This window comes from Myripristis murdjan, chromosome 18 (genome assembly GCF_902150065.1).
Source record: "Myripristis murdjan chromosome 18, fMyrMur1.1, whole genome shotgun sequence".
NCBI lineage: Eukaryota > Metazoa > Chordata > Actinopteri > Holocentriformes > Holocentridae > Myripristis > Myripristis murdjan.
In genome coordinates, this window is record NC_043997.1 from 15,876,034 (window position 1) to 15,892,123 (window position 16,090).

The 16,090-nt window shown below is 42.0% G+C and overlaps 2 protein-coding genes across 3 annotated transcripts in view; one reads left to right on the forward strand and one right to left on the reverse strand.

Annotated features, from left to right (window-relative positions):
- Window positions 1-9,734, reverse strand: part of LOC115376612 (zeta-sarcoglycan-like) — a 45,989-nt gene extending 36,255 nt beyond the window's left edge. Inside the window, exons 1-2 of one of the 2 annotated variants that reach the window (XM_030076313.1) lie at window positions 9,622-9,734; window positions 9,359-9,534 (exon numbers count right to left, since the gene is read on the reverse strand). In XM_030076313.1, the coding sequence (XP_029932173.1) occupies window positions 9,359-9,397 (39 nt within the window). In that variant the 5' untranslated portion in view covers window positions 9,398-9,534; window positions 9,622-9,734. Of the gene's footprint in view, window positions 1-9,358 lie in introns of both variants that reach the window. The other variant, XM_030076312.1, reaches the window with a different exon arrangement.
- Window positions 9,735-11,260: 1,526 nt separating this feature from the next.
- Window positions 11,261-13,411, forward strand: LOC115376528 (dynactin subunit 6-like). The gene is made up of 7 exons (XM_030076180.1): window positions 11,261-11,371; window positions 11,728-11,792; window positions 11,900-12,005; window positions 12,176-12,264; window positions 12,423-12,470; window positions 12,585-12,727; window positions 12,848-13,411. The coding sequence occupies exons 1-7, from the start codon at window positions 11,337-11,339 to the stop codon at window positions 12,944-12,946; spliced, it is 585 nt and encodes a 194-aa protein (XP_029932040.1). The 5' UTR covers window positions 11,261-11,336; the 3' UTR covers window positions 12,947-13,411.
- The last annotated feature ends 2,679 nt before the right edge of the window (window positions 13,412-16,090 follow it).

Here is a 16,090-nt window from a genome sequence, read left to right on the forward strand (position 1 = left end):
AGCGCGATGCCAGAGGATTTCACTTTCCTCTGGGCGAGGAAGTCGGCCCCTGGCAGCGCTGAGACCCGGCAACATGTGAGCTCTGATCTCAGATCAAAGAGGCTGATGAGTGTCAAGCATGGCCGTCCAGGCGAGCGTCAGAGGTTGCTGCTCTCCAGCCAGTCGTGACCACAGGTTGACGGGGTGTAACTCGCCATCACGGGCTGCAAGGCAAGCTGAGCTACGAACGCCACGCTGTTCAGCTGGGGATGAATTCATACTCAGGCCTTGCCACACTTTTGCATGGCTAATGAATAAACCCAAGGGCCCGGTGTTGAACAGAGACAAAACGGTTTATTATGCCTTGCAATTGAAGAATGTCTAATAGCATCCACTTATGCCAGAGATTTCAGCGTTTGTCAAACGGCTACAGGAGCTGTGTTGATTTACCATGTCAAACTGAAACGCTTCAGCAGCACAGGACACACATGGGTAACTGGCACACTTGTGCACAATCTTCCCTTCAGGAATACTAAAGAAGGGTTATGCATGCATACATAAATCAAGTGGGAATCCATACCCCACATACTTTATTCATACTTAGCACGTCATTAGCATAAGACACTGACGCCAGTTGTCATTAGGCTGCATGTTTTCCTGACAGGCTCTCATTAAGTGCGGAAGAGCAATGAATCTCTGGCTCGGTGAAATGATGGCTTTTTCATTCATGAACAAAAGCACTTGACCATCTATAAAACAGAGGCAAAACTTCTAAATGTAGCTGAACCAGCACTCGAGCAGCAAAATGAAACCTTTGTGAGCTGACAGACATCATCTGTAGTCGGCAGCTTTAACTGGGCAGGTTAACAGTCAGGACACAGAAACACACCCTACATTGGCGTTTTATTGTTGCAAGAAATCAATATCTGCTGGAGCCATATTGCAGTGATTACAAAACCACTACAGACACTGAATCTAATTGTACGCGACCGGGTGAGAGCGTGCATCAGCCGAATAAAGGCCAGTGCCAAAAGTAGGCGTACGTCTTCTGGCTCTCCAGGAATCAGGAATTCATAGAAATGCCTGCCCTGTTAGTCGATGAACAGAGCACACGGAGCATTTCTATGTATACATCCGATGCCTCAGTGTAGTCTACATGGTAGGCCTGCGTAGTGATGTAAACCACAGACTTAGAAACTGATCACTTAACTAAAATAATGCATCAGTCATTGCACCGATGCATCGATGATAAGTTCTGTTGATCTGCTACAACAAACAAACAAACAGACTTAAATCGATATAAGATGCTCTGAATGTAATCATTCACAATTATTCATTATTCTGGCTTTTTTAAGTCAGTAAAGTTTTTAAGAGTAAATATTTTTTAAGTTATTCTGTCTGATTTCTTTCACATTTCAGAGAAAAAAAAAGGATAGTTGTACATTGTTGGAGGCCACAAGTGCTGAATCAAATCACTGACTCACTCAAAAAAACAAGCAGTTCCTAAAATGAACCACCAGCCAGTGAGCTGCGAATCAAACTTAATCTCTGTTACGCCAAAGGTTCACACCCCGTCGATGCACTAATTATTTCCATGGAACGTTTGCCATGCTTCACGACGTTTCAGCCTTCAAAAAAAACTTTAAAAACCACTCAACATGTTTGGGCTGTCATCCCCTGTGTCATGTTTTGCACTTGGAACTGCGTGAATGAGTGCACAGCCTCTTCTAAAAACAAAGTAATCGCAGTGCGGGCTGTGGCGTTTAATTCATGGTTTCTAACAAGAGCCTTCAAGGAGCTTGCAACCACCGCGCAATTTAATCCATTCTTCTGGAGGGTGTTTCCTCGGAATAACAGTCTGTGTCACATCTGCTGGCGGTGGCAGATGTCGCACAAATGGATGTGGTGACTTTGCAGCAAATACAAATGACCCATATCGCCAGCCTAGAAATGTCAGTGATTCCAATTTAGCCACCGATACAGCTGAGGGACGAGAGCATTATGAGAGGTGGGTGCACTACGGCTGGTAAGCAAGTGATAAACTCAAGAGCGAGGTCATACGAGCCGTTTTCACAATGAACCGACTGCAGCGCTCAGCGACGCGAGAGGAAAAAAAGCATGTTTACAGTTTAAAATACGACCTGATGTACAGTAGCTGCTAATGTATTGACGGGCATGCAGCACACAAAACATAAAACCACACACTGAAGTACTTAGGCTCTGAGCGCTGACTACTGAAGTACTGAGCACTCAAGATCCTCTTTGCAGCAGTTCTAACATCCTTATTCATAATTGGGATCTGAGAGACACTCAAGGGTATATAAACATTGTATAACATCGAGAAAAAAAAAAAAAAAAAGAAATATGGCTTAAGACCAAAGTTTTAGCCTACAGCCATGCCAATGCAGGACAGCTCCAGTCTATTTTCAATCCACTGTTGCTAGGGGAAACTTCAGCACTTCTAATTTCTATGGCAACCTACCGTTCCCAGAGCTGTTGGATCCTGTGATTTCTTTGCAGAGTTTTAATGCATATATTACCCTGGTCGAGTCATGTTTCCTAAAGCTCAGTTATTCACAGACCAAGTGGAGCAGAGTGCATAGCGGAGTGTAAGTTGTTTTGTCAATCTGTCATTTCGGCATGCTGGTCACAGTTGACTCTAACAAACACATTTGCTGTAGCGATCGAGATGGCTAACCACTGTGATCAAAATAAAAGAAACACCGCATGAAAACTAATTATGACTTTGAGGTAACTAAATAAAAAAATTACAAAGCCAGGTATACGCAAGCAAGTCATTAATTTGAATGCCAATTAGCAGTGTCTGTCGGCTTTAAAAGTCTGACAAACACCACTGCAAGCCGTCAATGCAAACGACAAACAGCAGAGTTACCCAGAGGCCGAGAGGTTGGTGTGTTCAAACTGAAATCATTTGTGTGTTCAAATCGAGCAAATCATTCATTAAGCAGAGCAAATCAAAGTCCATTGCTCAAACGTTGACTCATCAGTTGGTTTCAACACCGAGACACCAAGCAGAGTTATGGTTAAGGTTAAGGTTAAGTAAAGGTAAAGGGTTAAGGTTAAGGTTAGGGTTAAGTAAAGGGTTAGGGTTAGATACTGTATATCCAGCCATGTCACATTCAGCATCCCCACATTGGACCACCACATGGGCCAGTGACGTTGGAGTCTCCCATTTCCAGAAAGGCCTACTATATATTTTATTTATTTATGTATTTGTTTATTTATTTATTTCCAACAAAAAAATAAAATGCAAAACGAAAACAAAACAAAACAAAACAGAATACAAGCAAAAAAAGAACAGTGTCTGAAAAGGAGCAGGTAGAAGTAAAACTTATATTACCCTGCCCCTTTCTTGCTTATTAATAAAAAAAGTAGCTTCTTAAATCAAATTACAGCCAAATATAACTACACAAACAACGATCCAACTACCCAATTAAAGATATACACATTCAAAATATTTACCACCCTAATGTACACCCATTGACTTAAATATATAATAATTTAACAAACAAAATCATCCTTTAACACAAGTCCTCCTCCACCATATAACTCCCCAGGATTTCTTTTTTGTATTGTTTTTTAAATTGCTCTTTATTTGTGCTTTGCTTCAACCCCTCACCCAACCCATTCCATATATTTAAGTGAGAGTATACTAAAAATAATGACTGGTGTCTTTCTGAGGCAGAGTGCTTATCAATTTCTTCATAAATTAAGAAAAACGATGCAGAGAAATGTAAAAACATCTTTCTGGTCGAAAGATGTGTTCGCAGAAGTGATTTTGCCAGACAAGTTCCAAGATGCAATTTGCTGATCTATGTGCAAAATAATATGTAGTTATGTGACCTTAAGAGATTAAAACACAATGTCAGGTGCTATCCTAAATATTGCCGGCTAATTATATGACTCTCTGTGGTAAGAGCAGAAGTGGATTTTTTTGTGCCTCCTTTAGTGTCAAAAAACAGTAAAGCTACTAATTTTGGCCCCCTAATGTAGCAAGGGGAGGTCCTGATAATTGCTAGAAAAGAGAAATGGTCACAAGTTAAAGCTCATTGACAGGGACAGATGGACACTTAATTGGACAGCTGCTGAAACATCATAAAATCACAGCCTCAAACGCTGCCACAAAATTGAATTAGTACCTCTGTCACACAGTCTCAAGACAAACTTCAAAGCTGGTATTAATGGAAGAAATGTAATTTTGGAGCAGCGCGTGTCCAAGAGCAGTGCACCAAAACTCATATCCTGGTGGAAGTAGCACCAAACCTGGACGCTTGAACAACGGGGAAAAAGAAACAGGAGACTCAGCAGCCAATAGTATTGTTAAACACTTTCACATTGCAAATTAAATTACTGTATGATTCAAATATAATACAGTACAGTGTAGAAAATATACTGTAAAACTGTAGGCCTGTTGAGTTTAGTTGTTTCTTTATTACACACATCATACCTGTGGTTAGTGTCTGCTCTGTGTTCTGTTGGCTTTCTTGTCAGCAGTGTGTTTGTTAACTCTGTATAAACTGGTTTTAAAAAAATAATGCAACACAGATCCTGGATTTTTTCACACGTGAGGAAGACAGCAGCAGTGGTCGAGCGAGCTAGACAGTAAATGAAGAGAGAGAACAGAAGTAGTGAAAACAAGCGCTTTGCAAAGGTTTCGACTCACCACATCCACGAGAGGTTCTTCATCCTACAGTCATAACTGTGCACAAAAAAAAAAAACTGGGCTGATAAACCCAGTAGTTTGTGAGATAAGCCACACACACACACACACACACACACACACACACACACATACACACACAGAGGACCAAGTACACGATTTCCTCCAGATAGAAAGCCAAATGATGCCCTCCACCAGAGACATCTCAAACAGGGAGACATTCCACACACAGGGATATGTAAAACTGGGCTAAATATAGGGGGAAAAAAACATGAATTGTGGTCTATGGGACTTTACCAGAAAATCAACTCTATAAAAGATTTTGTTTATTATTGTGAATTATAGAAAAGCAGCAGACGATGGTTATGAAGATGCACATTTCTGTTTGTTTAGATGAATGGAGTCTGGACCCATGCTGAGATGAAAAACTGTTTGCCTCTAATTATCCAACTTCTCAACACCACAAAATGCATTTAAAATCCTGCAAAAGTGACATATTACAACCACTGATTGCATGTTGGCTTATGATTATGTCTTCATTATAAACAGTGTGTTGAGTAAGTTATTTGTTAATATTTGAAATCACCTGTAATGATGACTTTAAAGCTCGTTTGTCAAAAGCTCAACGCTGCCCCCGATGGCCAAAAGGCACTCTTGGACTTCACATTTCTCATATTCCCACACGTGAAAAATGGCGTTGGGTCTGTGTTGGACGACCGTGTTGTGGGAGCCATTGGGTTTGATGGCCGAAGCATATGAGGCCATTTTAAGATAAGATGAAACTTTATTGATCCCCGTGGGGAAATTAGGCCGTTGCAGCAGCAAAATTAATAGGACTCAGCAGGGTGTAGCCTTGCGTACAAATTAAAAGAGAGGTATCATGAAGTCCAGGATGAAGTGAAATACCTTGCATGCGTCTCCAATGACCAGGTCTAAACATTATTCATGAAAACTTCTAGAGTGCAGAGTGCAAAACAGATTTCCAGCTCCTTTATACCTGAAAGCTTGAAAAACCTGTCCAATATCCCACTGAAGACAGACCAGGACTTGTATGACAGCATTACAAGAAGGAATGAAGCTGTTTTGAAGGCAAAGGGTGGCCTTATTCCTGATTAGGCAAATGACATGTATGTGTTATATTAGGCATTTCATTTATTTTACCCAGCCCCAGTGGATAACAGGCTTGTACTTGGGTCCATATAAAATGCTACTTCAGATCCCAAAAAGAGTCCGAGCAAAAGACAAATACAGATCACACATCGAGGCCAGAAAATTAATCAATGCACGGACTTCCATGCCCCATAAAACTGCAAACTATGGATTTTGCACAAGTGGCCATTTTTCTCTCCAGAAACACATTAGCATACATTTTCTGGCACAAAAATTATTCTGAGCGTCTGCCATCTCTATCCATAAAGGACTTCCTTCGGCACGGCCACTCACATCTCTGCATGATTAAATCATCAAAATAACAGATTCGAGAGGAATACCAACACATTATCAAGAGCAGACAGGTCTGAAAGCCACTCCAAAGCCACGGACGGTCTACCACCTACTAGCCAAGTCCTGATTGCATGCATTTTCTATTTTTAGATCAACACCTCCAAGCAACTTGCATCTCCAAGGAACAAACAGCTATAAAAGCCTCTATGTTTAAAGATTATGCACTGTAACAAAAAAAGTCCATGCAAATTCAATATAGAATCTTATTTATGTTTTTTATAGGGTAATGCATCAGTTCCTGTTAACATTTGGCTGAGATCTGTGTCAGTTCTTTGCTAGGGAGAGGACGGCATCCTCTGAGCTTTGACAACATACGTTACAGCTGGAGCCAGCCAAGGCTAGCAATTACCCAGCAGTCCTTTCCCTGTGCCAGCACACCTCATCTTCACCAATTAGTGTAGAGGGCGATATTCTACATGCTGTTTTGATCAAACAGTGACATGCTGCAGAGGCAGCAAAATGCAGCTGAGAAGCGGCTAATGAAAGAAAATGAGACGTTAATAATGCCTGATGATGTTAATCAGCAAATCGGCTGACACTCTCTCACTCAGTGGTGCCACAGGAGCCCCACCAGGCCTCCTCGGCTGGAGGTAGGAAAACATTTGAGAAGCACTAATGACTGTGTGCTTGTGCTACTGATCCATCTTGCATTTCCTCTGCGTACAAACACTGCACAACGGCCTTCTGGTGTCACACAGACAGCAGCATGGAACGTGATTGGACACAATCAGCACAGAGGTCTGACATATTAAAGCAACCATCTTGATGCTGAGTGTGTGTGTGTTTTTATAGCACAGGGTGATTTACCAGATTATATCGATATTATGAAACAAGCCTAGATATCATCTGGGATTTCGGATTTTGTAATATTGTGATGTGACATAAGTGTTGTCTTTTCCTGGTTTTAAAGGCTGCATTACAGTAAAAAAAATGCAATTTGTTGAAGAAATATGCCGTTGTTATTTGCCGCTGGCTGTTTGGTCATAACATCCATATTCCTAATGTCTGTTTATCAGAAATCTTGTGTGTGTGTGAATTCCTACATTACTGTTGCAATATTGATATTGAAGTATTCAAAGATACAATATTTGATTTTGTCCATATTGAACAGTATTTTTTTCCTTTGTCAGAATGCCAAAATCAAAGACACATAAAGTTGTGTAACTAATGAAGGCCATAATATGCAAGTAACTTCTCACACAGGCAACTCTTTGCGTTGCTGTAACCGTTTCACATTTTGTTGTTGTGGCAGTCGGGCAGCTGAGAGTGGACGCTGCAGCTGCTGTCAATAGCCGACTGACTTAAATATGAAAACCAATTCTGGTGGCTCCATCAGCTCCGTGGAGTTCAAACAGGCCCCGGTGCCTGTCGATGGTTTGAACTTTTGCTGTTTGGCTCCTGTCTCTTTGCTGATGGGTGGCCGTGCACTTTGCTCAACTGAAAGGGAAAAGGTAACCTACTGTAAATTTGAGAGCAGCGGGGATCAAAGATGTCCAATAAGACCGGCACAAAGAAAGGCTGCAGCTGTTCAATCAGAGCAGAGAGCCAACAAGACTCCCGAACGTCACGGGCAAAAGCTGTTTGAAGAGGCTTTTCAGAGAGAATTTCCTTTCGCTGATGCATGCAGCTGATACCTCCACGCTGCTCTTTTGATGACAGTTTCATGAAACCTCCAAAACATGTATGCGTACGTGTGTCCACAACCAAGAGAAGAGTGCAACACAGCGCCGGCGTGTACTGCAATTGTACGTGAAGGAGGAAACGAGCAAATTCAGTGAGATCTTCAGTGTAATCTTGGCAATGTCCATTAATGCTGAGACTCAGACAGCTGGTTTTGTTACTGCCTCGGCCTTGAATGTTTGGACCTCTGTCAGTTCCCTTCCTCAATGTTGATGGTATTGGCAGTGGGAAAAGGCGACAAACTGCTGATGTAGACAGACAGACACTTCTCCACAGTACACTAGCTTTCCTTGCTAATCCCTAGCAAATCCTTAGAGAGCCAACGGGGCCATTTTGGACAGCACCCCACAGACGTCATTTGCATTCATCAGCCGAACGCACAGGGGAAGTGCCAGACTGATCAGAGCATTATCGACAATAGCGGAAGTAGAGTCACAAAAGATCTTTTTTTTTTTCTTTTTACTGTTTCAAACAATGAAGCCTCACTTGAAATCTTCCTTCTTTGAAATTACAGAAGGTAGTGGGACTCTTACAATTGAGCAGCCTTTGATTTCAAAGTAAGCAGCTTTGGGTATGATGATATAGAACAAACAGGCTGTGGGAGAGAACCAACTTGCAGACATCGCAGCGAGTGGGAAGCGAGGGCTCGGCTTAGAGCCCATGCAAGCAGGAGTTATTTCTTGACTGATAAGCATGACCCTGCACCAGTCCTGGAGCTGTCTGTGCAATGAGCCATGGGTAGTCTGCACAGCCAAACAGAGGGTCTGCTGTGTAGGAGCCTCACACTGGCTTTCTTTTGCACCGCTGCAGCACTGAGAGAGAGAGAGAGAGAGAGAGAGAGAGAGAGAGAAGCTACACTTACTGTATCCTGAGGTTACTGCCTCCTCTGCTAGACTGGAATGATAATGAGAATCACGCAGGCAGAATATTCATAGGCTGTCATATTACTCTGATTCTTGAAGTGGGGGATGTACAGGATAGGAGGTGCGGTGCAAGAGGGAATAATTCACACGTTAATACGTAATGACCCCCAATAACTTTCAATTCAGAGACTTGTGTGCTGTTTTGAGCACTGATCAGCGTTTACCAATTACCATTACCCGGTGCAGGCTGCATCCATGAGCAGAGGCTGTACCTTCATCTGCTGTTGGGTTGAAAGGGAATTACATCCTTCTTATGCATGCAAAGTGGTGGATGCACCTGTTGCAGAGTGGTGGGATAGATCCCACCATCCTCATTTAAATGAATGAATGAATGAATGAATGAATGCACAGTAATCAAACACCTTATTTAAACAATCAAATCAACTGTTCAACCTACTTCAAAAGTGCAAATGTCATTTTTTTTTCCTCAAGTGAAACAGGACTTCCAATGCTGCTTTGCCTGTTGCATAATAATCGCTCTATGCCAGAATAAAATCCTCTCCAGCATCACTTTTTTAAGGCCTTAGCATTTAAAAGCAAATTATGCAAAATATGCGCATGTCCCGTGTGCGGTCAGAGTGAACCGTCTTACCTTCAGCGTCTCTATGTCAAGGGTCGTCGACTGCTCCATGTTGCAATGTCATGCCACCCTTACATATTTCCACAAAGTTGACACGAGCTGGACGCACCACATTCAGCCCCGCCGTATGGGCCAGTTGCACTTCCCCGCTCCCATCTACAAGAACTGTGTCGGATGATGCGTCTGCACTAAGTTTGAAATATGAATAAATTTAAATATTCTGCACATTAGCAGCGCAAACGAGATTTTTTCAGCAGCATCGTGTTGGTATGTACCTTAGAAATTAATTAAAATATGGCTCAGGTGTTTCGATCTGCCGCGCGCTTTTGGGTTGAGGGAGCCGACGTCCGATGCGCCCTCCTCCAAAACTCAGCCGCTGTGAAGCGCGACAGAATGCAATGAATCACACTTCCGGTTGCAGATTTAAAAATAAAAGCCTTTTCCATACGCATGTCTGTTTTCGTTTGCATGTACACATTTTCATCCGCATTATTTTCATTTCACTTCATGTCCATGTCCATACCTTGTGGTGGAGCCTGCCACCCACTGCATGCTGGGATAGTTATTATTATCTTTATTGTGTGCAACATAATACGTCAACATACAACTACATCACAGCATTAAAAGCAAGCAGGCATGCCACAAGACATCACAACCAAATGGCTGGCAAAACAAATGTATAGAAATCACAATCACAGGGTGTGATGTACGAGCATCTAAAGCAATAAAAGTGCATCTAGTCAAAACATGGTGGAAAAAAACAGAATGAGCCAAAAAAAAAAAAAAAAAAAAAAAAAAAAAAAAACATAATGCAGTGTTTCTGAGTGATGCACTGCGAATACTTTAAGATTTTAAGTAAGACAAAGCAGCAATGTGAGAATAAAACAGATTTAATGCAAATGAGGTAAACTACGTGACAATTATACATCTTTTTTGCTCTGTACTACCCTTTTTAGGTGCAAGTAGCCTAGGCCTGTGTCAAATATGACAAAGTTAAGATTTTAATTTGAAGCCCCAGCGGATCCATGTCCGGTTCCACTCCAGCATACTCCGTACGACTTGACACAGAACGAAACTCAGAGCAGAGGCGACGCATCGGGGAGCGACTGAAGACGGGCTCTCCGGCAAAAGTTGGCCGCGGATCGCAGCTGAAAGATTTACTGCACCTGCTCTGCTTCAGAGGCAGTCCTGGAAGAAATGTCTTACTTGGGCTCTGGCATCACCATCATCAGCATCATCACCACCAACATCATCATCATCACGACCAACATCATCATCATCATCACCATCATCATCATCAGGCTCCAGGGAGAGCCTCCTCGCTTTCCCCTTTAACAGATAATTATGGCCCTGGTCATCATCACCTCCTTCTCTCACACAAACACCTTACTCTTACACAAAAGTCAGCTGAAGTTGATTTTTAAAATGACAGACAAACTTTAAAACATCACACAGCTGTGGGTCGGAAATTACACCACTTTAAATCAGAGAGATACAGTCGCCATGTCTAAAGAATAAATACATCTCTATAAACTCAAATTGTTCTCATACAGTTGATGGGCTAATAATTATAGGCTTAAGTCAGAGTTGGTGGGTAATGTTTGTTCTCATTCATAATAAGTGGTTGCACCCAACAGCAGATATGATGAAATTCAAAACACAGGCAATATAATAGGTCATTACTGTGCTGGTAGGCGGTGAAAGTAAAAGTAGGCTTGTATGAGGCTCAGTATTTTTTTTTTTTTTTTTTTTTTTAAATAATGTTTGGCTACTGAACAATCTATAGACCAGGTGTGTGTGCAGGATATGAGAGAGATGTATCGCCTCCTTCCCTCTATCAACACGCGGTGTAAGTTCATTGCAGTACCAAAAACATGCGGCAGAGGGCAGCAGAGTTTCAAGGTGGCATTTACAGACCAGAGCAATCCACCTCGAAAATCTCTAACAGCAGGAATGATAATCAATTGCCGATGGTTTACTCGCTGTTAGGATGTCAGAAGTCAACAAGCAGACTGCACAGAAATGGTAACAGAATTTTATTTTAACGTCAGGCTTTTCATCGCGACTTTTTAAAATACTGGAATTAATTTGGAGGCATTTAACTGTCAGGGCTTGTCTGTATCAGAATGACCGAGGGCGACATCCACATTTGACAGTCAGCTCGGTTAATTTCGCCTTAGCTATAGATAATTTCCAGGATAATAAACCCACGTCGCTTATTTTACTGAATTGCTGGCATTGTTTGTGATATTGTGGTAGTAGCCTGTTGAAACCCGTTTTGACATGCATTGCAGGGTGTCAAGTCAGTCAAGCTTTGGTAGCTGGTATTAATATCCTCACTGTTTTCAATATTTCAAGTCATTTCATGTCTTCTCTCGCAGTGCCAAAATCGCAGCTGGAGCTGTTGTGTGTGTGGAAAGCGAAATCAGAGGAGATGTGACCATCGGTGAGACTTGAGCCTGCTCTAATTCCATGTGCGCCATCTTTTTTTATCCAGCGGTGCTGCAATAAGAGCCTGGTCTCAGGACTAAACCCTGTTTTTCATTTTGACAGGTGCCAGGACGGTCGTCCACCCCAAAGCCCGGATCATAGCCGAGGCAGGTCCTATTATTATTGGAGAAGGGAATCTGATTGAGGAGCAGGCGCTCATCATTAACAGGTCCTGTCACCACCATGCCCAGAATTAATTTTTCATTATTTGCTGCTCTATTTCTGTGCCTATATTTCCCCTCCCCTGATTTTCTAATACAGTTTTACCATCTATTTCCACATTATAACATATTTACTGGTGTTTTATCACATATACTACTATGCACATTTCATCCTCAGCTATCCAGAGAATATAATGCCAGACACAGAGGGCGTGGAGCCTAAGGTCATGACCGTCGGGACCAACAATGTCTTTGAAGTTGGGTGTGGTATCCTTTGAAGACAGCAGTAGATGGCAGTGTGCAATCACTGTTCAATTAAAAAAATGACTGAAAGCACTAATGCATAGGTTTACACTGTCATTTTGTCACTCAAGAACTGCTACAAATGGCTGCAGTGTCATAAATCCTTAATTATGCCGTCAAAGTGTCTCAGGCTTTGAAAATCGGAGACAACAACGTGATTGAGTCCAAAGGTAGATGATGATGTAGGGAATTAATGCTTTCTGATATGTTTAAATGTTGCATGTCCTCTCATTTTTTTCATTAAATTATGCAATGCTTTCTCTTTGCTGGGTGTTAAATCTTAGCTGATCTGGGGAGGAACGTGATCCTGACCAGCGGCTGTATCGTCGGCGCGTGCTGCCAGGTGAACACATGTGAAGCCGTCCCGGAGAACACAGTTATCTACGGCTCAAACTGCATCAGGCGCGTGCAGACTGAGAAACCACAGGTATGTTTCCACCCATGCTTATTTTATCCATGCAAACCTGCTGTCGTGAATCTCGTTGGCAAGGCGGTGGTCACATGGCCTGCAAAAATAACCCCAGTTGGATTTTGTGCTCTTCTGCAGCCTCAGACCCTGCAGCTCGACTTCCTCATGAAGATTCTGCCCAACTACCACCACTTGAAGAAGACGGTCAAAGGAAGCACCACGCCTGTCAGAAACTAACTTGAGACCGGCTCAACGTGGCTGACATCCCCCTGACACCCACGGCATCTGTGCACATATGCACCAGAAGCGCTGGTTTCGGTCTGCTAAGCGCGTCTGACCTTGTACTTGCACTTTCGGCACTCCTCTTAGACTTGTGGACCACTTTAGTTCCCCAACTTCCTGTGTGTTACCTCTAGTCTTAGCACTCACCACCACACAAGTCCATCTTTATTCAATTGCTCCTGCATATTAGGAATACCTCTGTGCTATATTTATTCAGATTTTAATTTAATTTATTCCATACCTCTGCCTGTTTTTATTTTATTTATTTATTTATTTTTCATTTTATTTGGCACTTTTATCTTCATTCTATTCCAAACTTTGCTTACTTCTGTAATCTTTAATGATTTATTTCCAAAGCTGCAATTATGTTACTCATCTTTAATTAAAACCAAATAAAGAAAATGGTGTTTAAAGTTGTAACAGGTATTGATTTTCTAATGAATAGACCTGGCCATTTGTATATGCATTTGTATGTTCAACCACAAGGAGGAACTATTGAGCAACTATTTATACACCCATGTGTACTGCCTATTCAGGAGTCGATGCTTAGTCAGGTGATAGACTTCAAATAGTACTTATAAATAACACTACTAAGAATAATAACTGTATTATTAAGCTGTTGCACTAAAAATAACAGCAGTCAACAGCAATTAAATAGCTGCTTGTAAATTGTTTCATACCCCAAGCACTACAATGTGTGCCCGAGTTGAGAAATAATGTTGACGCAACAACAAATAGTTGGTTAGGGCTGACAGACTGACCACAAGCTGTTGGAACACACAGACAGATTAGCTGATTTACCAGCGAAAATGCCAAGTATTGAACAAAGGTGATGTATAAACAGCTTGGTGTGGGAGTGGTGTCCCCAGTGCCAGTGATGAAGATCTTGTGATTCAGGAGGTTGCCACTCTAGTGCCTTCCCACCAGGGGTTTCCAAATTGGTGCTGCGGATACGGTGGGAATTCCACACAAAGCCTGGTTTATTGTAATTGGCATGGGTGTGGTTGCTGCTTGCATTTCTATTGCAGGAAGGGACTGTATAATGCCTGGTGGTGCCCTTACCCCACGCCAGGCTGCTCCCTCTGAGCCACCCCCTCCCCTTGTGTGGTGCTCCATCTGCACCACACACTCATGTATGTGTGCTTGTGGGTGGTGGGTGGATACAGCAGGGGAGTCTACCGTTTATCGCTGCCTCAAACAGCTAACATAAAAAAGTGGAGATGTCACAATTTACAGTTGTTTCCGTGAAACTCCTTAGTATGACGTTACCCAAACACCTAGCCATAAAAGCAGCCCAAGGCCACTGCTCTTAACAGTTTAAGGGTTTCTGCTTCACGGGCAAAGGCGCTGCACAGTACAGTAGCTCCCTGTTGGAGGCCCACAGCTGGTGTCACACACTGCCAATACTCATTTGAATATGTCATGGTGGACTCCCACAAGGAGTCCACATCAACCAGGGGCTAATTATTTCACCAGCGGAGTGCAGCAGGGGCCCTGTCTAGGCTCCTCTCCATTCTCACTTTTTTTTTTCCTTACACCACATCGCCACCATTTTTATTTTGGGGTGCCGCCAAAATGTCAGTTTACTTTAATATGACAAGGAAGACAGATGCCAGGCACAGTTGCACGGATGTGAAGAGTGACAAGGACCTCATGGGGGGCATCTATGGCTTTCTAATCTGTGGATGTTTTTTTTTTTTTTTTTTTTTTCAGAGGCAATAGGCCTATGTTGATAGGAACTCATGGGAGGAATTTCAGAGGAAGTTCAAATGCTGTTCTATTATTGGAAGCTGTTATTTATACCCCTCTCTTACTGTACTGTTCTGAAAGAGAAATATCCAGCTGCTGTTTGTGCAATAAAACAGAAGTACATTATGGTGATAGGCTGAGTTTGGTGTATATTCTGCAGCACATTGATTAACCATGGTCAAAAGTTAAGGTTATACACCAGTTTCACAGGTGTGTGTAGCAGACAGAGGCTGATATTTGCCTTTCTTTTCATGTGATTATCACAATCTAATATTTGGCTTTAGCTACAATATACAGAATTCCTGGATAATATGTTATCTTAGCCAAAGAAAGGTCTGAGATTTACTTTGCAAAGCGAGTACTGGCTGTTTAGGATTTTAAAAATGTGAAAAGTCAACTCACATTTTACCAACCCCCTTTGGAAAACCAGTACTAACAGTTGCCATCGGTTCCCTACAAGCCAGAGTGGAAATGAAAGCAAGTAATCATCCTGCAGCATTTTGCCAAGCAAAATCTGTGTGCTCTTATTATTCAATACACTGTTATGATCCTATAAGTTCAGCAGCACATGCAGCCTATGGAGTCTAGTCAGTCATGTTGAAAACAAGCCACCAGTTGGTTTGAGAGGATAAAGGCTTTCTGACAGCTGACCTTTGCATCCATGTCCACAGCACCTTTGAAAAGTGAAATGTGACCTATAGGGCACAGTGGCTTCCATTGCATTCCCACAGAAATAATTAATTTCATCGCAACAGGGACTGAAAAACACGGGATGTCATACCTTGTTTTGTTTTTTTTTAATAACAGTTGCATCGCTCTGGGTATATTTCTGTTTTCAGCAATTATGCATAAGTATACATGAGCATACTTTGTAATTGTTAGAAACTCAAAAGTATTTTGTTGTTTTTTACACATTCTAACCTGACCATAGTAATATATTTCTTTGCAGATACATAAATTTATATGAATCATAATAAAAAGTACAATGACTGATAGAACCTCTTGCCTTTTAAGGAAACATACCCAGTTCTGCACCAGGAGGCAAAGCTATGGGAAGCGAAGGAACTATTTTGCTACACACAGGGAAGATTAAAGGCAGTGGGGAAGATGAAAACATTAGAGGCTGGGTTTTAGTTGAACTTTTTACTGTTTGCCTGCCCAACAAAGTTTAAGATATGACTTTACTTGCTTTCTTTTCACCTGGTTGAAGTCATTTTAGTACCACTCAAAAGCATTCCAAGAAAGCATTAAAGTCCATTATACAGACCAGTGTCAACAGCTGGGAACTCAAGCCTATAGGAGACATACTTAGCATAGTCTGTGTTCTCCACTCAACCCTTTTCTTTGCCT

Excerpts from the sequence above, each read along its gene's own strand:
- LOC115376528 (XM_030076180.1), top strand. The coding sequence starts at position 11,337 with ATGTCAGAAGTCAACAAGCAGACTGCACAGAAATG. Across the intron at positions 11,793-11,899 it reads CAGAGGAGATGTGACCATCG|GTGCCAGGACGGTCGTCCAC; the intron begins GTGAGACTTGAG and ends TCATTTTGACAG. Across the intron at positions 12,728-12,847 it reads TGCAGACTGAGAAACCACAG|CCTCAGACCCTGCAGCTCGA; the intron begins GTATGTTTCCAC and ends GCTCTTCTGCAG.